Source organism: Crocuta crocuta, unplaced genomic scaffold (assembly GCF_008692635.1).
Source record: "Crocuta crocuta isolate KB4526 unplaced genomic scaffold, BGI_CrCroc_1.0 scaffold396, whole genome shotgun sequence".
Classification (NCBI taxonomy): domain Eukaryota; kingdom Metazoa; phylum Chordata; class Mammalia; order Carnivora; family Hyaenidae; genus Crocuta; species Crocuta crocuta.
This window is the reverse complement of record NW_027533259.1, coordinates 4377210-4400579: the sequence shown is the minus strand read 5'-3', so window position 1 is coordinate 4400579 and position 23370 is coordinate 4377210. Positions and strand designations below refer to the sequence as shown.

General features: G+C 38.5%; 1 protein-coding gene across 1 annotated transcript in view; it reads left to right on the top strand.

The window, feature by feature from the left end:
• Positions 1–23370, top strand: part of MAGI2 (membrane associated guanylate kinase, WW and PDZ domain containing 2) — a 966486-nt gene that overhangs the window by 633159 nt on the left and 309957 nt on the right. Inside the window, exons 8-9 of the mRNA XM_077746976.1 lie at positions 157–214; positions 22914–23035. Coding sequence (XP_077603102.1) covers positions 157–214; positions 22914–23035 — 180 coding nt within the window. The remainder of the gene's footprint in view (positions 1–156; positions 215–22913; positions 23036–23370) is intronic.

The following is a 23370-nucleotide window of genomic DNA, read 5'->3' as shown; positions in this document are numbered from 1 at the left end:
AATATGTGTCAGAAATTTGCTGCTGACTCTGAATGCTTTCTTCCACTTTGGTAGACTACTTCTTCAACGTGTGAACAATTAAATTATATTCCTTTTTATTAGAAATTGTGATATCTGTTGCTTATTTACTGAAAAAAATAACTCTTTATTTTTCAGAGCTTCCATATGGCTGGGAAAAAATTGATGATCCCATATATGGCACTTACTATGTTGAGTAAGTCTTTAAGTTTGCTATTAACTTGTTATTAACATGTTGTGAAATTGTGTTAGTATTTCATTTATTGAGCATGTGTGGCTAACAACCCTTTTATTTCTCTTTCATCTTAATTTGAAATATCCACAAAGACTGCAGTATCATCAGCTAGCTGTCTCTTCCTTCTCCAGCTAGCTAATTTGTCATTCTTTTCCTTTGACTTATGATTCTCAAACACCAATTGGAAAAGTGTTTCACACTGTCCTCTAAGTGAGTGATAATTAAAGATATCAAAGCAAATGCCCTTCATTTTGCAATCAAAATGTTGGGAGCTGACTAATTGTGCAAAAGAGATATTCTATTAAACTAGATTTTGAAACCAATTAAATAAAGCAGCCATATTTTCCAGCTGAAGGATGAAATAAAATTTAGATATATTTTTTTCTCTTTTAAGGCCCCATTTCCAATCAATAGCATTCTTTCTGTGGATTGGACTTTTATGTTGTCTAATGGAGGTTGCATTGCTTTAATGTGGCTTAGTATATACACTCTCTATGGATCATTTTATTTCAAATAAAGAACCTAATAGGGCTTTGTATATATATATATATATATATATACACATATGTATGTGTATATATATATATGTGTGTGTGTGTATATTATGTATATGTATGTATATATGTATATATATATATTAAGGGAAATCAAGTAATATTCATAATTCCCAAAAGTTAAATATACAACTTGCTTTTCTGGAACCCCCTCTTCTGATAGAGAATTTTTTTATTCTTTCTAGTGTGTAACGTTGTTAATGTTATTTGGGTGAATAGCAAAGCATATACATTGCTTATGAGGAGTTTACTACCCAAGAGATGTAGGGACTGAAAAACATAAGGTGTTCACATTATTTATCAAGATCTAACTCTATTTTCTCTAATCATGTCTGTTTAACAATAATAATCTAGATGGCAAAGGATTAGGGCTCGATGACATCATTGCTAAAATGTTTTGGTAACCATATTCAGTTACTGAATTTTTACTAAGTATCAACCCCTTCTTTGTGCTGGGGAGATGATGATGAGTAAGACCTGTATGCTTCCTGCCCTTGAGTATCTCCTTCATCTTTTAGAAAACTCCTAAATTCGGCATCTCTGTCGGTCATTTCAAGTCGAGGTGAATTCACCTTATTTACCACGTGCCGTTTTCTTACATAGTATCTAATGCTCTAATGTCAGGTGGATACGGAAGAGATGCAAAAAGTAAAATAAATTCCTAGAGGTATCACTAATTGCAAAAATAAAGGGACATCACTTGCATATAGTTATAAGCCCCCCCAGTCTCATTTTTTGTTAATCAATTAAAATACACATATTTTAATAACAATATAGCTGGAGCTTCTGGATAAATTTATCAACATTATAGGTCTCCAATAAATGCTAGCTGGTCTTAATTCACTAAATCAGGCTGTACTGTGCCTAAGATATTACACTTGAAATTCAAGGTAGCTCCATGTAAGGAAAGAAAACTGAGATATGTGACAAATCAGATCTCACGTTTAATACACTTCCTTGCAGAATTCATTAAATAAGAATTTTTTTTTTTAGTCCAGATATTAGCAAACTCCAGTAAGAGCCAGACAGCAAATATTTGGGGGGTGGTATATGATACCTGTTATAACTATTCTGTTTTGCCACTGTAGCTTGAAAGCAACCATAGGCAACACTTAAATGAAGGGCCATAGCTATCATCAAATAAAACTTTATTTACAAAGATAAACAGCTGGCCAAATTTGTCCTGCTAGACATAGTTTGATGTCCCCCACCCTATTCTAATTCTTTAGATTGTTCTTCCATGCCCCTAAATGCTTTCAAGCTGGTTTCAATGTGTAAAATAATACTTAATTCAGACCTTTCTTCCCTGCCTTAATTATCTATCATAGAAGTGAGACACCCAACACATCAGAAAACAATACTTCCTACCGTCTTAATCACTGAAGTGTGTGTTGTTCAAGTAAAGATCTACTGTGGTAAACCCCTTGCAGTTAATTATTGAATTGGACATTAGCTGTCCTCATTATCTTTATACGCCAAATGATTGTCTTTTTTATTCATTTTTGCTTAAATTATATTTCTGTCTACATGTCTCTACTTAATTTTTCACGTATCACTGCCATAGTCAGAAAATTATTCATAATTTAGACAGTCACGTCTTCTATCATTAGATCAGAGCACCACATTTAATAGTTTTAGATTTCAAGTGGTTGTGACATCATACACACAGGTCTTAGTGAGTCAGATTGTTTTAACTTCCTTCACGTTGCATCCCATTCTACCACTTGTCATGACACATACCAGCACTAATTAGTAGATGAATGGGGTGTATCTGACCAACCAGAAAATTAAGACAAAAAATTCAAATCTAAAGATAAATTTTAAGAAGAATTATATACCATTTCTTAGCAATGTCCTTTGGAAAAAAATCATCAAAATAATTCAGATACCTGCATTTATTCTATAAAATATCAACCTTACTTGAAATCAGGGATATCTTCTGTCACAACAAAGACAACTTGTCCATTTTAACTGAAATATATCTATTAATGTGGTTTGTTCCCAAAAAATGTGAATTGCATCTCTAGTACACTATTATTTTCACATGGTATGTATTTGTTCTAAAGTAGTCTTATTGGTGGAAACTGTATGAATACATATTGAGCAAAGTGGTTAGTCATCACTTTCAGCCCATAAGTATTTTTGTTGAAAAGAGGCCACCTAATTTCATATAGTTAATTATACCAAAAAATAATAATTGTCTAATTTAAGTTATATCAATTTTTCATTACAGATATCATATATATGATACAATATACCTAGATTAGACACCATTTATAATTGTAGCAATAACATTGATATCAATATCTTCAAATCATATACATTTGTAATATTGATATTCAGTTAATGTAACAGAGCAAAATGGTCTTCATTGTAAACCTATCATTCAGAAAATGTTGATTCACTAATTCTATTAATAATGATGGACAGCGGGTTTTCTGCAGAGCTATCATTTTTTGGTGTTTAATTACACACTCACACAATTAGAGGTATGGTTACAAAATATGACAAACATTCCACCTTCCCACCTAGTGGCCAAAAAAGCCTGTGCAGAGACACTAGAAGTCTAACTTAGCAGTCAGTCACTCTGTTCAAAGAGACCAGCGCCTGGGAGCAGAAGTAGCAGAGTGGACTCTATTGTCAGCAGGGCATGCCAGAATGAAATGAGCCTGTGCCTCTAGCCCAGCTGCACAAGCACTCATTCTCCTTGTGAGCCACAGACAAGCAGGTAGCAATTCCGGCAGTCAATAGCAGGAAAATGTTTATTCAACTCAAAACTGAAAAACTTGAATTGACTAGGTTTTGACCACTATTACCGATTTTACCCTTCTATACCACAATTCTGTCCTGTGCAAAATCACTTTTAAGACTTTAGGTTTAATATATTCAAAATTCAGAAAAACTATCACTACCATCCTCATCATCAGATGATCAGAATTGTTGATGACGCCATGAACTGGGTTAAGTACTCGACAGTCTTTACCACATTTATAATTCTCACTATAGTGATAAGAAGGTAGATTGTCTCAAGTGTAGAGATAGTAAAATTAAGTAACTTAATCAGTATCACGCATTATTGAGAATGGCTGTAATTTAGACCCAGACACTCTGACTGTAAAGCCTAGACTCCAACTTTTGCTCAAAATGTGTCCCTTAAGTTTAACATTCAAAATCTGTAATGGTCCCAACAAGCCTCTGAAACACATCATTAAGAAGAATGAAGGGTCCCGAGAGAATGTCTCCTCCCTGGCCCACCTCTGGTACAGTTTCACAGTCAAAGGAAGGTGTCCAACAAGGAGAGATCATGTCACACACAACCTGCAAGACTGCCTTTGTTTTTACACTTTTTTAAAGTTCATTTATTTATTTTGAGAGAGAAAAAACATGTGCACAAGCAGAAGAGGAGCAGAGAGAGAGGGAGAGGGAGAGAGAATCCCAAGCAGGCTCCTTGCCATCAGCCCAGAGCCCAACTCAGGGCTCAATCCCACAGACCTGAGACAAGATCAAGAGCTGCACACTTAACTGACTAAGCCACCCAGGCACCCTGAGACTGTCTTCTGAACCAGGCATTCTGAGCTCCATTACCAATGACTTGAGAGTGTCTCTGGACAAGATGATGACCAGGATTAAGATTTGTAAGACTTGCAAGAGTTCATATTGTGTAGACCATAACAGAGGATGTTGGCACTAGTTTGGAGAAGCAGAGGCAGCCACACAGCTCTGCATTTTAGAGAACAGTGGTTCTTACTCAAGATCTTTCCTTATTTCATCTGCAGACACAGGGCAGATGGACCAAATTTCTACTCTATGGAGCAGCAGACAGAAGTTAGCCCAATTTTTCCCGACCCTAAATCCATGATAGCGCAGTACTTAGCAATGTATTAAGAAGCCCTACAGTTGCTAACTAGAAATGTAACTGTCACTGTTCATAAAGAAAAGAAAAAACTTTGGATGAAAAAAGTACAAAATGTAGAGTTGAACAGCTGTGACTTTTGTACAAATGTGGTTTTTTTCTCCTCTTTTGTGAAATTATGTCTTCTGGGTACATTTTGGTTTCAATGGCAGTTACACAATTTGCTTAACTAGCTAGTCCAGAAGACACAATTTCCTGGAACAGCTTTCAGGCAAAGCTGCCTCCTCTGGCACAGATGGAGAAGCAAACCATATAACCACAGTTAAAATGATAGTGAGGACTGACAGATGTGATTTTCATGTAAAGGTTTTATAAGTTTTTCGTGTGATGTCACACGTCTGCTACTATAAAATGTTACTTGTACACCATTCCAGAAAGTCTGAAAGATACTGCATAATGCCCTCAATGTAACATTAAATGTTAAAGGAAAATCACATTCATTTCATGGTTAATGATGAGTATTCGTCATGATGTTGCAAGTTGGAAAGCAGTTAGAGAGGATTTTAACTAAATACCATATCTTAAGAATAGTTCCCTTCTTCATGCCTTTGAGTAGTTTTCTAAATTTTCCAAGAAAAAACTTCCCAACCTTAGAATGTTTTGAACGGCATGAAGGTAAAACATTTCCAATAGGAAATAAACAGATAAGAGTACCCTTTTAAAATCTTGTTTGTCCTTAGAGAATTTTTTCCCTATACTGAAAGTTACTTTTTCAGACTTTCAGTTTTTTTCCGTCAATTGTCAAACACTGGCAAAGTTATCTTGATGCTATTTAAATAGCTGTTTAACAAAGAAGTCCTTTCCCCAGCTTACAAATGTATGTAATACAAGATGCTAAACTGAAGTGCCATTCTTGGTGAACTTGCTCAGTGATGTTCTCTGCTATGGTGAACTCCAAATCCTGTAAGTAGCATTTGGTCATATCAATTACTATCAGTTAGTAGCCAAGAGCATGGGCCACAGAGTTTCACAGTATGCCAGTCCTGCAGCTTCCCAGCTGGGAGATGTTCAGTAGACACATTATGGAGGAGGAGGACCAAGAAGGAGAGAAGGAGAGGGAAGGGAGAGAGGAGAGGAGAGGAAGACCTTTAATTGTGCGATTACCACATGCCAAGTGATATTCAATGTGCTTTACATATACTACCTCATTTACTCCCCTCTCTCTCTCTCTCTCTCTCTGTCTCTCTCTGTCTCTCTCTCTCTGTCTCTCTCATTATCACACACACACACACACACACACACACACACACACACACACCCCTCTGTGAAGTATGTATTATTACCCCACTTTAGAAAGAAACTGAGGGACAGATAGTTTTACAGGTGCTCAATAATAGAGCCAGAATTTGAACCTGGGTAGTCTCATGCCACAGTTGGTGCCTAGGAATTGACACGTATTGAGCAAGTGCTCAAAAAATGTGAATTATTTTTATTTTTGTGTATCCCAATAGCATGGATAAGGCATCTCCTTATGGCATTACTTCTGCAACTCATTCATGATTACATTATACCCCCAAACATGAATGACTCTAAGGACAGTAATTTGATTTGTAAGGAAGATGTCACTTAATTTCATGATGAGAGAATGCCATGTAGAATAAAGAATGGTATTTCTTTAGAATTAGTGATCATTCTGTAAGCCCACTGAAATCATAAAGCAAGGACTGCAGAGTACAATGCTTCTGTGGCTTCCAAATGGGTGGAGGTTTCAGAGTAATTCCTGAGGACATTATTTTGGTCATAATTAACTATCATACATGTCATCTTATATAGCTGGGGATTTGTGAAAGTAATAGTAGAAGTAGTAATGTGTAAGGCACTATTTTAACTTTTAATGTGCTTTCACATCCACCATCCCAAATAACAGTCACAACATTTACAAATGAGGGGACTGGTCCTCTGAGAACTTCACTGAGTTCTCCAAGGACATCTGGCCAGTTAGGCTGAAGCTTGATGAAGTCTGATGCCCCGTAGAGCAAAGAGAGACTGTTCAGTAAAGTAGCTATGTTTCTATACTAATACAAAATGTCTATACCTGACAAAATATTTTCTTATATTCATTAAACAAGCATAAATCAGCTCATTTCACAGCTCAACAAAAGGAGCAGGTATATTGAAATAAATATGAGGTACTTGATCTCTTCTGAACTACAAGCAGCTTTTTTGCTAAGTCAGCAACCTTATATTTTTACCTCTTTTGCTCTGAGCCAGACCTGTTTCTTCCTCTGTGGTGTCACTCCTTTCAGCCCAGAAGAAACAAGCAATCCAGTCTCATAAGTGAGGGATACCTTAGTTCATGTCCATAGTCTTTACATTTTACACTAGCATTTCCTTATATAAATTTATATATTTATATAAATGTATATTTATTTTTGAGAGAGAGAGGAAGCATGTGCACTTGCATAAGTGGGGCAGGGGCAGAGAAACAGGGAGAGAGAATCCCAAGCAAGCTCCATACTGTCAGCACAGAGCCTGACACAGGGCTTGATGTCACAAATCCATGAAGTCATGACCTGAGCCGAGATCAAGAGTTGAACACTTAACGGACTGAGCCACCCAGGCACCCCACATTAACACTTCTGACAGTATGTAATTGGCAATTCCTACGTACCTTCTCTGTACTATTCACTCATATTATATAAATTTCAACTGGCTACTAATTTACTTTCCTAACAGTGCAGTTCAACCACAGATCAGAAGAAAGGTTTATGGCTTCCTTTTACTCTTTAGTAAAAGATTCCCTCAAATATTTTTAAAACTATTATCCTTTCAATCAAAGTGAAGTCCCAGGTCCAATCTTTCTTCTTACGACTATCATCCAGTCAGGATCTGAATGCACAACTCTCATCCATCCTTTACCTGAGATCAAAGATAATCTGCCATGCTGTGAGGCCCTTCACCATTCCTGGTTCATTCTCATATGATCAAAGTGTGTTCTGTATTCTAGTTACCTTCTCCTCCCCTGAATGTCTTTTCAAATGAAGGAAAGAAAACTTGACTCTGGAATTAAAAACATTTTTATTAGAAACTGTTTGATTTCATAAACCACCTATTTAACAAACCTTTGGGTTCCAAATAAAGAATGTTTTGAATATCCAGAAGTTTAAATTGGTTTAATTGCAGATGGAATTTTACAAATAACAATGAATTATTCACCCTTGGCATCAGAGTTACATATAAATGTTTTTTAAAGACAAGTTTTACAATTCTAATGCATTATTTTCTTTGTCTTGAAGTCAGTAATAAAAGACAGAGGAGTTATTTCTCCAGCATCAACTTTCCTTTGAGAATATATTTATGAGTATATTCGTAAACATTTGGAGGGGTTTTTTTTTGTCTTTAGGCATTTTTTATGAATGTATCAAATTAAATTGGGCTCTTGTTTAGATGCTTCTGCAGAGGTTAAGCATAGACATATAGCCCAGTAGCACACCAGTTAGGACAGATCAGAGGAAATTGACATGGAGGCAGCAATGTGAGAGACACATTCCCTGAGCCCTCAGCATCCCAGGGAGAAAGGACAGGAGTGGTCAGAACTGGAAACACCATGCAGTGTGCTCCCCAGGAAAGACCTTGCTTCCTCCTTCTCTGCCATTTTTATAGGACCATAAGAACTTGAAAATAGCCTTGTGATGACAGGGACGATAGTCTGCATTTGGAGGACCTTGAACAGCAGTTCAAGGCTGTTGGAGACAACCATTTGAGCTGGATGTGAGCTGTGTGGAGGGTATTATTCCTGTACCAAGAATACCTAAAGCCCTGTGGGAAGCCCTGCCCCTCCTGCTGGAGGAGGGGCTCCAGTCCAATGGGACTCAACGCAAGGCAACACAGGTGAAAGCTGCCACCATCTTACACTGGGCATTCCCATTTGCTTCTTGTCAATGTTATATAACACTTAAAGAGATCACTGTTATTATTATTTTTTAATTTTTCAATGTTTATTTACTTTTGAGAGAGACATACAGAGAGAGAGAGAGAGAGCAGGGGAAGACAGAGAGAAAGGGAGGTATAGAATCTGAAGCAGGCTGCAGGCTCTGAGCTATCAGCACAGAGCCTGACATGGGGCTCAAACTCACGAACCATGAGACCATGACCTGAACTGAAGTCAGATGTTTAACTAACTGACCAACCCAGATACCCCAAGATCATTGTTTTTATTTCATAATTTGTAGAACAGTTAGCTTCTATAGTTTAGCTACTCTCTCTCTGGATTAAACATGCTAGGCTTCTTGTCAGTGAACTGCAGATATCGTCTTATGATACCAGTCCATATCATCACATACTTTGGAGTCCTATCTAAGACTGAGAGTAAGTTCTAAAGTTAGCACATAAAGTAAAAATTGCATGGAGTCAAAATTATCCTAAAAATCCCTCAGGATTGCAGCAAGTAGAAAACTAGCATACCTAAACAACACAACCATTTTTCCCCCAGTGTTAGAAAATAATCCTTTCTGGAATTAAAGTACTTGCCTGGCATTTAGGCCTTTTAGATCACTTTTGTATTTTATTTTCTTTTATTTAAATTTTATGTCTTTATTTTGAGAGACAGAGAGTGAGCAGGGGAGGAGCAGAGAGAGGGAGACCCAGAATTGGAGGCAGGCTCCAGGCTCTGAGCTGTCAGCACAGAGCCCAATGTGGGGCTCAAACTCACAGACTGTGAGATCATGACCTGAGCCAAAGTCGGACACTTAACTGACTGAGCCACCCAGGTGCCCCTGTATTTTATTTTAATGATTTTAACCATCTTATCACATAAGTGTTTTGGAAAGAAGGCTTCCAAAAAGGTTGGAATATTATAATAGAATCTCCTCACAAAGCTATGGAAAAAATTATAAATCCACTTCATATCTAAAGACATGAGATGGTGGCTACTGTTGTCATTAAAAGGGCAGAAAGATAAAGATAAGCTTCTAAACAAAAAGTCCAGGTAAGAACTATTATCAAAGCTGAATACATTTGAAGGGAATGTCATTTTCCCCTTTTTTATGATGTTAAGCGATATTGTTAGACACTATTACTAGTTTTTGGCAGGTGGCTTTGTATTTAATTAGATAAAATGATATTAAAATAGATTCAGCTAATTATATAATAAAAACAGGTAGATTACAAAAATCTGTATTATAAAATTTCACATTTAAATTCAATCTAGCTATGAGATGAACTTCAAAATTGTCAAGGAAAAAAACACTCTACTCTGTGGCTTAGGAGGTCAGCCAGATCTACTACATACAGGCAAAAGAAAGTCAATTTGCTGTGATAAACCAGTGAAATTCGTTTGCACTAATGGAGTGTGGAAGAAACTCACCGTTAGGTGCATAGTTTCTGATAGCTTATTAAGCACCATTTGTTAAGTTTGTTATAATGGTAAGAAATTAGTTCAGATTTCCATTAAGTACAACACTCGTGTATGGAGGCTGACATGGTCCCCTCTTCCTGGTCTTACTTCCATTTCTTTTGTTTTAATTAGGTGGAAAAAATGTGAATATATTTTCACATAGGTAAAATGATAGAAATTATTTTCTTTCCTTTTTTCTGTGATATTACTTAGTAGTTTAGTTTGTGACTTAATGTGTAAATACTTAGTAACTATTAGTCAACCCAGAAAAATAATATTAATAGCTAGCATCTATTAAGTTGGTACCTATACCTACTTGATAGGTAGTTGGTATTTTATGTAACTCACTGAATCATCACTGTAACACTTTATGTTATGTGTTATTATTCCTGTTTCGTGGACAGAGAAACTTCTAGAAGCCGAGGCCTCAAGCTATAAGAAGAGAATAGAATTATAGCCCAGGACAGGAATTTAGAGACTTTATGTTGTCCATATTTAAGATCTCTTTAACTCTCATACTCTAAATATAACAACAACATTAAAATCAATTTAAATTTCCATAATGTTCCATCTTTAAATACTTTCATACAGTTTATCTGTGTACTCCTCAAAACAGTCCCATGAGGTGAGTAGGATATTTACAGATGGGCCATTGCAGTTCAGAGGTATCAGGGGAGCTTCACAAAGGTAGTAAGTCGTGGGTGTAACCTTCAAGTATAGCTTAAACCCTGAATACTGATTTGCTGTCAAAAATAGGAGAGAATGACAACTCAGACTTATTGTAAGTGGCTTTCGCATTAGTGAAACTCCAGAGGTACACAGGAGACTGAGGGTAGCAGAGAGTGCAGGTGGCATCTCTCACCCCTGTTCTCTCTCATGAGTCCATAACTCACAGGTACCTTTTATGTGTCAGGGAGAGAGCTGAGCAGTACTCTAGATTCCACCGTGTTACCATGTAAGGAATTTCCTGCTGAGTAAGTATCTCATTTTCATTTAATATTGTATCACTGGACCTCAGCAAGACCTAACATGCCCTTATCAAAATTTGAGACAAGACATGCATATTTGTGTTATTATTGACTTCCTCATTCTCACTCACATACAGCCTTAACCTATTCATAAATATTAATGCAGAATCATCTTATGATCAATATCATAATTGCCAGAGACATGCCTCATGTTCGACTTCCAGACTTCTAAGAGCAGAGCTCAAGAAAATTGAGTTAAGATTAAGCCTCAGGGAATCTGAAAGGCAATCCTTGAAGGAGACTCTTCTGGTTTAAAAACGGTGTTATGCGAAGCCAGGGCTCCTAGTTCCTCACCCATATTCTCATTACTATTTCATTTTTCAAAACGTACACACAGAGGCACACACACACACACACACATTTTCTTACGAAACCTAAGTCCCCATTTCTATGTACATATTCTTTGGGTGCTCTAAAGAAACAAAATCATTTCATAATCAAAATAATGTGGTGTGTTTTCAAAATTTTTGTCCTTTTTTCATCCATTTTACAACCTTGTGGTAATTTACAATACTGTGAAAGTTACCAATATCACAGTAAATTCTGGTGAAAAGAAATTGAGAATCACCTGACTAAAGTATATTAAAGATTACAAACATAGTTCATGGCTGTATATACGTGTTATGTCATTTGAAAAGTTAAGTGTATATTTGTGTCAGAATGACATAAATCAGTGTTGTTGGACTTGGCATTACACAGAGCTGGGTTTAATCATGCATGTGCCCCTTACTGTAGGGAGCTGCAGAAAATCATTTACCCTCTTTGAAGAGCACATGAATTAAAAGTATGGAGCCTGTTTAGCTGAGGGTTTGGCATATAGTATTTACTGAATTAATATTAGTTCCCACCTCTTTATCATTCACCATTCTCCCTTTATTTTCTCCTTTATTTACAAGGCTAACATTCATTCTTCAAACAATTGTTTTTCCCCAAATTCTGGCATCTATTAAATAATTTAAATCAGAACAGGAACTAAGTAACTTTAAAACTGCAAAATGGAATGCGCTTCTGAAATATTCAACATCACACCTTTCATCTTTATTTAGCAATTCAGAATGAAAAATATAAACTCAGCCCAACATGCGAGCCTAAACTTGCTTTCCTGGTACGTATTATGAAAAGGAACAAACGCGTTATGTGAAAATACATACCTCATTACAGCTACATGGAACTATCGTCTAATCTGTACAAAGCCTTCCTCTTCCAGCAATGGCATAATGTAAACATAGTCTGCTAATTATGTGAAATTTTGCAACAATATTTGTCCTCCAAAAAGCAACCTATTGAAAACGACAGTGGAGTAACTCATTTCCACCTTTCTTTGCTCTCAGTTCTGCTGAAACTTTATTCTCTATTCCCACTACTGTTTTCCCCCAATGCCTTTCTTACCAAGGTCCTTACCTTCTCAGAATGAGAGCCTCCTGCCCACACTCAGGCCCCATGGTATTGCAATAAAAGTTTTTGCCAAGTATCAAAATAAAAGTGTTTTTTGCTTGGTTCATTGGTTTTCTGGTTCCTCCTGCATTACTTTCCAGCATGTAAAAGGAATAGCTATATATTTGATTTCCCCCTGGTCCAGGCAGTAATAAAGACCCAGTAGTCAAGCATAATACTTTTTAATATTTTTCTCACTATGGTTATTGTATCTGGAGATGTTTGGAGTTTTGGTAATACATGGAATTGGAATTATCTTCATGTCCTGTTGACTGTGAGAATCTGCCACAGTCCTGCCCCCAGTCTTGTCTACTCCCCCCCCTTATTAGCACTCTTTCCCCGGCTTCCTCCTTTCCTGGTTAATTGCCAAGATCAGTGATGTTGCCTGCATGATTCCTCACTATTCTGAGTGTCTCTGGCAATTCTCTGATCGTCCTTGGAGCCAGGCTCCAAAGTGTTCCTGTATGACAGGCTTTGTATGTCTGTCATTATATATGAGTGACGTATGCAGTTCCGCGGACTTAACGCTATAGCGTGACTTCACATTTTAACAGCACATAATTTATTAATCAATAACAATCCAGTCCAATGCAGAGTATATCATAGGTCAGATTACTCTCATACCTCCCAGCACATGATAATGTTTAGTTCCCTGGATAGTGTTATTCTTCATAGTCCTGGAGAGCCTCTGACTCATACTCATAGCCCCAGGTGAGAACAATACCTACTACATTGGATGTGGCCAGTAAGTGATGCTGAAAGGATTGAGAATTCTAGGGAGCCTACAGCTTTCCAATTTGGTTGATATGGTAAAACTCACCATATGAGGAAAAAGGCACATCCTCCGTGATGGAGACTGAGAACTACAGCTATCCATTAGACTAAAGTCATAATCAAAGTAGGGAAACGCTGACAAAACCAAGCCCGATACAATGACTTGGAACTGGTATTCCAGTCTTTTAGCTTTCATCCTCTCTCTCTCTGCTTCTGGCTCTCACACCAGCCACAGGCAATCATGTGCATCTTTGTATTCACTAGCCTTTTACTCTAGCTAAGCAGAAGTGAATATTCCTAAACACCTTTGTGTCCATTACTCTCTTCCCAAAATGCCCCCTTTCCATCTGGCAAAATGCATTCTAAAACCTCCTCCAATGTCCCCTTTTTTGTGAGCCTTTCCCTGAAGCAGTAAGACTAAGTTGTCTTTTCTTCTCGTCCTAGTTTACCCAGGACTGTCCCAATTTTAAAACCGAAAGTCTCATGCCCTTGGAAATCCCCTAGTCCTAGGAACTGAAGTGGCTGGTCACCTGACATGTTTGTGTCCCCAGTGCCTCACACAATGATAAATTAATGAACTTATATATGAGACTTGAAGGACAGAGCCATTCAGTCATTGTTGGCAGACACCAGTGGAAGAGGATGTATTAGTCTTGGCTCTTAATACAGAAAGATCCTGGAATAGCACAGTCTTCTAGTTTCCCTCTAGGTAAGCTCTATCTTACCTTTAAGTTTATAATTCACTTTTTTTGCTCAATTGAGAAGCAAGTTTAGAAATACCTTTGATAATAGTATTGTACCCAGCAATAACATTTAAGAGAGATGTTTTTTTTTAATTTATAAATTTTTTTTTTATTTATTTCTAGGAGACAGAGAGAGAGACAGTGTGAGCAGGGGAGGATCAGAGAGAGAGGGAGTCACAGACTCTGAAACAGACTCCAGGTTCTGAGCTGGCAGTCAGCACAGAGCCCGACGCGGGGCTCGAGCCCACGAACCATGAGATCATGACCCAAGCGAAAGTCGGATGCTTAACTGACTAAGCCACCCAGGCGCCCCTTAAGAGAGATGTTTTATGGGAACAGGAGGAGATGAATAGAACACATTTTTAAATGCATGCCCAATGGGTCTGAAATTTTTGAAAATGAGTCTGTGTATCTGTACATCCTGGGGGCTTCATGACATGATTGACAGTGTACATTGCTATTTCTGCTAGGAGTAAAATATCAAGTTTTCTGTGTAACTGGTAAGTAGTAATGGATAATTGATGAATGCCCCTTATATATAAAATAAACATTGCAGGTCAATGGCTTAACTCAGTAACTTAACACTACTGCTGGAGAAAGGTGGAGAGAGTTCATTTATCTGAAAATATATCCAGATTTGGTAAGTTCAGACTTATGATAAATGGAGGACAAACTCCTCAGAGGCTCAGTCTAATATGTAAATACTCTTCTCAATCAGCTATGATTCTACCTCCCACCTGGACACTATATCCCCAGGTCAGACACCCATTTGTCCAGGAAAAGCAGGAGCAAGTAATATGTGAATAACTCACTCTTCCCACCCACATTCACAGAGCAAACTCACTTTACCCTCAAGTACGGTAGGGCATAATGAATGGACATTTATAAAAAGAAAATTGTCACTTAAGTGTTAGAATTGGGAAGAAATCTTTCCAGAGGTGGGATTCAATTATTCTGTTAAAAGAAATGCTCCAAGTAAAAGAGACTTGATTCTTCCATTTATCTAAAGCTCCTATTTTAAAACAAAATATATTTAAAACATTTGTCTTTAGACTAGTACTTTTAAAATTTAGCTTTTCAAAGCTCTGTAAGGCATACTTTGTATAAGTCAGCCATACTTTATAATTCTTTCTGTTTCTGTGTTTTATCTCTCATACTAGACTACATGTCTAATTGATTGTTACCCCTCCCTGCACCTTCTTCCATAGTGCTGAGCAAAGTATTTGAGAAACAAACATTTGATGAGTCATGATAGCATTTACTGACTAGTTACATCCAGGTACTGGTCTGAAGTGATTTATTCACTTAAATTCATTTAATATGCACAACTCTATGAAGTAGGTATTACTTTTATCCCAGCTCTACGCATAAAAAATTCTGAAGCACAAAAAGAGTAAATGATATCTCCAAGGTCACACACCTAGGATGTGGTGGAGCTTGAATGGGAATGCCAGCAACGTGTCTATAGTGACCAAGCTGTTAGTATACTGCCTTTCCTTCTGGGAAGAGGGTTGGCCCCAGGATCTCCCCATAGGGTTATTATCCTCTCTTAGTTTCCAAGGCATGAAGTATTTTTTACTACTTAAAATTTCATAGTAGAGAAAATTTTATGGAGTCTTTTAAAGGCTTGTTTAAAAATGAATAAAGTATGCATAGGGAGGGTACAATGTATGTGTTTGCCAATGTAGCTACACTCTAGGGGTTCAGATGTGAGGAGGTAATATGCAGACTTTTTTGACCACCAAGAAGCATGGGGATCAGAAGGGGGATAACAGAAAACCTAGGGAATTCCAAGGAACCAGGAGATTCACACTCTGATTCCATTCAGGAATTATTCTACTTAAAAAAATGCTCCAAGTGAAAAAGATTTTGGGAAGCCCCCATAGGAGCAAGATTACAGAGAAGGAATGATATACTGAGTTGCAACCATGAATCCCAAACCAGTCTTCTCACACTCAGTGCTGAGTGGCTGCCTTCATGGGCTCCCTCATTTTGTCCCTAACACAGTGCTTTTCTGTATGAGCACATTTCTAGAGTAACACAAGGTAGCAGCTGCTAGTGATGTCTTCACCCAAAGGTAGGTTGGTTATATACATAATCTGGCCCTAAACTTCACATAAAGTTCTATCATGAGGAACATTTTACAGGAGAATTAAACTGGCAACCAATGATATCTATCACCTTTCATGGATGCCTGCCTCCTATCCATGAACTTACTCAACAAATATTTATTGAGCACTAGTTATTTGTAATTACCTTAAAATAATTAGCGTAGCCACCTTGACCACCTTGCAAATATTTCAATTGTGGTACAATCTCCACTTGAAAGCTATTCTCTTCTCTGTCTCACATCAACCCAAAGGTTCATTTCTAAACTGTCAACTTTAGTCAAGATGGTGGGAGAGTAGCCATTGAGTACAGTGGATGTCATTTGTGACTATGATTGTGAACTAATCTCCAAAAACCCAGGAGAAACAAGGTGGGGCATGAAGAGGCTGGAATATGGAGGCAGCACTGGTAGTGGGGGTCATATGATGGCCATGATGACCCTCAGTTGACCTGTCCTGTGTGTACTGATGGGCTTAGGATGTCCAACTTTACTCTTGTTTCTTCCATGCCCTCAGTGAAGGAGGTAGCAGTCAAATAAGACACTGGCCTGGGACTACTTTGGATAGCCTATCATCCAATTGGCTACAAATATTTTTCCCCCTCTGTGCATGTTGTGAAACTTCTGACTTCTGGAGCCAAAGTAGCATTTCCTAGTACTCTGTAAGGCCACATAGAGAAAAAGAGACTTCCACACAAATCTTATCAGGCAAGAAATCCCTTATTCAACTACCTTTTCACACCTTCTCAGCTTCTACCTCCAGAGGAGATTGCAACCCTAGTTGCACACTACTGTTACCTGGGAAGTTTTTGTTTTTGTTTTTTTTTTAAATGTCAATGCCTGTAGCTCATTCTGAGATTAAGGTTCAGTTGATTTGGGATGGGCTTGAGTCTTCTCTCTTTGTGTTTTTGTTGGTTTGCTTGTTTTTAAGCTCTTCAGGTTCATTCAGAACTACAAATCACTGCCACAGATGGACTTATTTTAAGTCTCCATTCCATAGTGAAAGGAGGGAATTAAGCTGAAAACGAGTGAGCACAAAGACAAAGAAGAATTTCATCCTTGAACATCCTTGAATTTCATTCTTGAATCCTGATCCCTTCCCCAACCCAATATGGAATCATCTCAAATCACTAGTTCTTGTGAAGGGAAAACGGGGTTGTGAGGATATACCCACTTCAGAATATGGCTTTCATCCACTTAGCTGGCAACACCTAAAGATTCTCTTATCTCTTAGTAAAATGACAGTAGACTAGATATAATTAAAGGGCAAGAACTCTTGGTAGCAGCCCGGGTTCCTGGTCTATGTGGAAGCAAGATGAAATAGCTAGCAATGATCTTGCAGAGCCTAAAGAATGAGAAGGATGGTGGCATTTGTCATTCACATCCTTTGTGCACATTGTAAGACCCCCAAATCCTGGCTAAAAGGACTTGAAACTATTCATTTTGAAAGCACGAGAAAGACAAAGCTTTCTAATTCAGCTACCATCATATTTCTTTGTGATAGGCCTTTTCAAGCTTGGGAGCATTTTAACTTTTAAATGAATGACTTCATTTATGATATGAATGTTCTGCAGCAATTAGTTCAGGATACTAAAGCCATACCCAGCTTCCACTATTTGTGGGGCACAAGGCATGCCAGACTGGTTCATTGATATTTTCATTCTCTGTGAACTCTAGAAATTCACTTTGATGGTGAAGGGAGCATTTTCAAAATAGTGTCCATAAGGTAGGTGGCTACATATTGATTTTTCTAAATAATCACATGCAGGTGGCAGTTGGGGGAACCCAACTGTATATAGGAATATATCCCAGAATGCTCTTATAATGTATTTTCTGAGGATAAAGTTACTCGTATGATGAACAGTGACCTCGCAGAACAGAAATAGAACAGACAGGAAATGAAGAAAGCTGATACTTCAGTACACATCAAAGATGTTTCTTGGTTTGTCAAAATTACTAATATATATTAGTAAACAAGTCTTAACACACACACTCATCATTTAGTTATTTAACAAAAAAATAACGTCTTTCACTGCATCCAGTGCTAAGCATAAAAAAGCTGAACACATGGAACCTGTACAGGAGTGCACAATTGGGATGCAGGCAAAGGCCACTGAGCCCCCATGGGCAGGGGTGGGGGCTACCAGAGGACGCTGCCTTTCCCCGCCCCCACCCACCTGTCCCTTGTCCCTTGTTTTCGTTTAGCTCCTCTGGTTCTGTTTGCTCACTGGCTGCTGTGTTCATCCCAGAGGATTCCCCACAAGTGGGGCCTTTTCCTTTCAACCTTTGGGACACTGGGTGTCTGCACCCTGCCCCAGGGCACCATCTCCTGCCTGAGCCCACACACCAGAACCTGGTTAGGAGCATGCCCTTGGCCTCTCTTTGTGTTGCCAATTTATTAACAACCAATAAACCATTTGAATGCAGTCTACTAAAGAACTGTATTTTTAAAAAAAAATAGGGAAGGAAATAAACATGAAATTCCATTCTTAAACTACAGTATGATATGGTTATGATAGTTCATGAAATTCATTATTGTGAAACTATCATTTAGGATATGGTATATCATATCACGAAAACCTCTTTAATCCAAGACCTAGAAAACAGTAACAGGAATACTATGTCCTCTGAACATCTTGGGTTTAACTTGAATACTCTGAAGAATATAACCATATTCTCTCTCCCATGGAATTACCAGCCTGAATGCTCAAAGCTCATTTGTAACATAACGCTAGTAAACAAGTAGGATCCTGTATTATCAAGTTTGTCTATGGATCTTCTATCTGGATTCAACTAATGTCAGCCTGATTTTCTTTCCTTTCTGTTGTCTTTGTGGCTTAAAAGTACCCCCAAATCCTCTTAATGACGAGACAGGTTATAAGAAAAGAAAGAAAGAAGCTGGGACAAAAGAATTCTGTTCAAGGTTTTATGAGAGCCAAGAAGAAGAGTGTAACGCAGGTTGGCAGTGTTGTTAGGGGAGGCTAGGAAAGGAGTTAAAGCACAGATGAGAGAAGCATCGTGATGATAATGACCCTGACAGCAGCACTTAATTATAATAGGGATAAAGAATAGCTAGACCTTGAAGGATAAACAATAAATAAGACCTCACAATTGTGGGGTTCTCCCTATATATCTATGCTTTGCAATCCTTATTTCTCTGATCTTCACAGCAATTCCAAGAAGCAGATAGTAATGTCCCCATTTTACAAACGAGAATATTGATGCCTCTGGAGTTTAGGAATTTGTCCAAGACACCATCTCACACCCAGGTGGTCTTGCTTCAAGTGCTGCAGTATTGATACACTGAATCTCACATGAAAAGATAAGAACACTGGCCTAGTGTTGTCAGTGAGAGAGTAGCTCCAAGTGTGCCCAAAGCAAAAGGGGCATGTGGTGATGCGGCCAAAGGTGAAGTTACAGAGATAAGGAAGGGCAAAGTCGGGAATGATATTTTTTTGGGTGATAGGAAGATTCCAGGGGATTTTATTTTTTTCCTCTTCTTTTTTTTTTCTTTCATAGTTTATTGTCAAGTTGGTTTCCATATAACACCCAGTGCTCATCCCAACAAGTGCCCTTCTTCATGCCCATCACTTCCCTTCCCCTGTACCCCACCCCCATCAGCCCTCAGTTTGTTCTCAGCATTCAAGAGTCTCTCATGGTTTGCCTCCCTCCCTCTCCCCAACTATTTTTCCCCTTCTCCTCCCCCATGGTCCTGCATTAAGTTTCTCCTAATCCTCCTATAAGTGAAAGCATATGGTATCTGTCTTTCTCTGCCTGACTTCTTCCACTCAGCATAACACCCTCAAGTTCTATCCATGTTGCTACACATGGCCAGATTTCATTGTTTCTCATTGCCATGTAGTATTCCATTGTATAGATAAACCACATCTTCTTGATCCATTCGTCTGTTGATGGACACTTAGGCTCTTTCCATGTTTTGGCTAGTGTTGAGAGTGCTGCTATGAACATTGGGGTACATGTGCCCCTGTGCATCAGCACTCGTGTATCCCTTGGGTAAATTCCTAGCAGTGCTATTGCTGGGTCATAGGGGAGTTCTATTGTTAATTTTTTGAGGAACCTTCACACTGTTTTCCAGAGGGGCTGCACCAGTTTACATTCCCACCAACAGTGTAGGAGGGTGCCCGTTTCTCCACATCCTCGCCAGCATCTAGAGTTCTCTGATTTGCTCATTTTAGCCACTCTGACTGGCGTGAGGTGGTATCTCAGTGTGGTTTTGATTTGTATTTCCCTGATGAGGAGGGATGCTGAGCATCGTTTCATGTGTCTGTTGGCCATCTGGATGTCCTCTTTAGAGAAGTGTCTGTTCATGTCTTCTGCCCATTTCTTCACTGGGTTGTTTGATTTTTGGGTGTGGAGTTTGGTGAGTTCCTTATGGATTCTGGATACTAGCCCTTTATCTGATATGTCATTTGCAACTCTCTTTTCCCATTCCGTCGGTTGCCTATTAGTTTTATGGATTGTTTCCTTTGCTGTGCAGAAGATTTTCATCTTGATGAGGTTCCAATAGTTTACTTTTGCTCTTGATTCTCAGGGGATTTTAATAAGAGGGGTCATGAAAGTGGAGAAGATGGAAGACAAACCTCAAACTCTAAACCTCCTGCAATGGAGTGGAGGTGTCAAAGTTTCCAGGGCAAAGAAGCTTTGAAAGACCACATGCCATAGCTCACTACACGCCACAGATCATGGTGACTCCTTTGTGCACAAGAGCATTACAGCATTTCATCCAATTGAAAAGAATTTTACATAAGGCAGATTTACTTTGAACTCTGTACTGGTGAGTTCTATTACCAAAGAACATTGCTATAAACCACCCTCTTCCTAAATAGCACCAGAAGCAATAGGAGAGAAAGGGCTTTTAAATCCCTCCCCCGCAATCCCATAAAGCCTTTCCTATGGACTCAGAATGCTGACAATGATGGTAAGGATAGGACTGGGTTGCTGGTGGCAGGATGGTAAGAGCTGCTGCTAGTTATTGAACTGTCTGTGTTTGATCCCCTGCACCAGTACTCACTATTTCATTGAACCCTCACAACCTGCCCAGGAGGAAGGCAATATAATGTCCATACAACAGATGAAGGTTTAATCACACAGCTAATCAAGCAGTGAAGCTAGATTTTGAATCCAGCGCCAATTGACTCCAGAGACTGTGTGGCAGGCAGCTACCTTCCTCCCCACCCCCCACCCCATGGGGAAGTAATTAGATACTGCAGTAATCGTATCACATTTCTGACAACTGCTTTTCTGTCTTGATAGGAAGTATCTGATTAATAATAATGAAAAATTGGTTGTTGAGACTTCGCTTCTTTTACCTCCTTTTCTTTCTGATATGTACTTTTAGAAGACATAACGAGAGGAATCTGTGTATATGAGTGTGTGCGTGGGTGCACTTGCCAGTGTGAACTCATACATTGGAAAGAGAAGGTATGTAAGAATTGCAGTTTAGAACTAGGCATGGTCAGATCCCAGCCTTGCCACTTATTAGGCAGGAGATTTAGAACAAGTCATCCGACCTGCTGCATGTCAGTCTCATTGCCTTTAAAACACCAATGATTCAGATTCAAGACTATTACTTAACTACACTGAGAAAATGTATCTACTGTAGTTAGCACAGAGTTAAGTACTCAGACTTGTTCATTCCTCTTCTACCTTCTCTTTGGTCTTCAGGCTTATCATACCATAATCCTATTTCTGTTTGTACAAAGAATCAAAACTAATATATATGTTAGCCCTCTTATGGAGAGATTTATATCCTAGAGAAAGAGCTATGTGATGCTGCCATGAGGCAGAGTTGTTGATTCCTACCCTCTTCAAGGACAAGGAGCTCTAAATTTCATAGAAGAATTCACTAATCTGTAAGCAGACTATAAGGGATTCTTATACTAGAAGCCCTCAAGTTAGCTGACCTACAGCTATGAATCTGATATCTGTGAGTTTATCATCTCATCATATCTAATTTAAATACTCTACATTTGAGTGATCTAAGTATCAGCCCTCCTACAGGCATTTCTACAACTTCCATAAATATCTTTGGGAGTCTTTTCTTCTATATCCCAACCCTTCAGTCCAGGTCTGTCTGAGTCTAAAAAGTATGGACGCTGGTTGCTAGTGATCAGTGAATTTAACTTATCTTATTAGATGTGGGGACTTAGCAAAGCTGAGATGATACTCTTTTCAACACCATTTGTATACATTTCATTTGCTGACCATTTGTTTTATTTTTGTAATGTTTCTGAATGTTTATTTATTTTGAGAGGCAGAGCACAAGAGGGGAAAGGGCAGAGAGACAGAGAAAAGGAACCAGAGAGTCCCAAGTAGGCTCCACCTTGTCAGCACAGAGCACAATGTGAGGCTCAAACCCATGAACCATGAGATCATGACCTGAGCTGAAGTCAGATGCTTAACCAACTGAGCCACGCTAGCAACCCAGACCATTTGTTTTAATGGATCGAACTCATTTCAAACTAACACAAGTGGACCAGAAAGCAAGTGTACATTCTAGTTCCTTTGGCCGAATCATGAATGATTTAAATACAATAACATATTATCAAGCCATTGAGAACTCTGCTCTTGTCACAGAAATATGAGTTGTCCACAGGCCAGGCCCCAGCAGAGACTTGACCTCATACCTGGTGCGACATTTGACTAATCACATAAGGTGTCTCTTAATCACCTGTTCTCCATAGAGCTATACATATGTTCTCTTAAATGACTTTGCCCCACTGTTTTCCTAATTTGAAGTTTTATTTTTCAGCCACATAAATAGAAGAACACAGTTTGAAAACCCTGTCCTGGAAGCAAAAAGGAAGCTACAGCAGCATAACATGCCCCACACAGAACTTGGAACAAAGCCCCTACAGGCCCCAGGTTTCCGAGGTAAGTACCATGTCAATGTACAGTGTTTCAAAGGGGAGAATTATCTATCAAACTGCCCGCTCTTCAAATATGCCTTTAGCTTGGACTGTTTCAACTAATCGATGTGCTTTCCCCAAGCCCTCTATTAGCTTTAGCTGGGTGGTTGCTCTGTTTCTAAACTAATGCACTTAGCAACCATGGATTAAGTTAAAGCCTCCGGCAGTACCTTGCAGGAATTTACAGCATGTTGCCAGGTGGAGATTAATGGGTTTTGACAGTGGTACTGTGAACTGCAGATTCATAGAAATTCATAGGTTTGTCTTCAAAGACCATGCACAAAAATAAGGCTTGTTCTC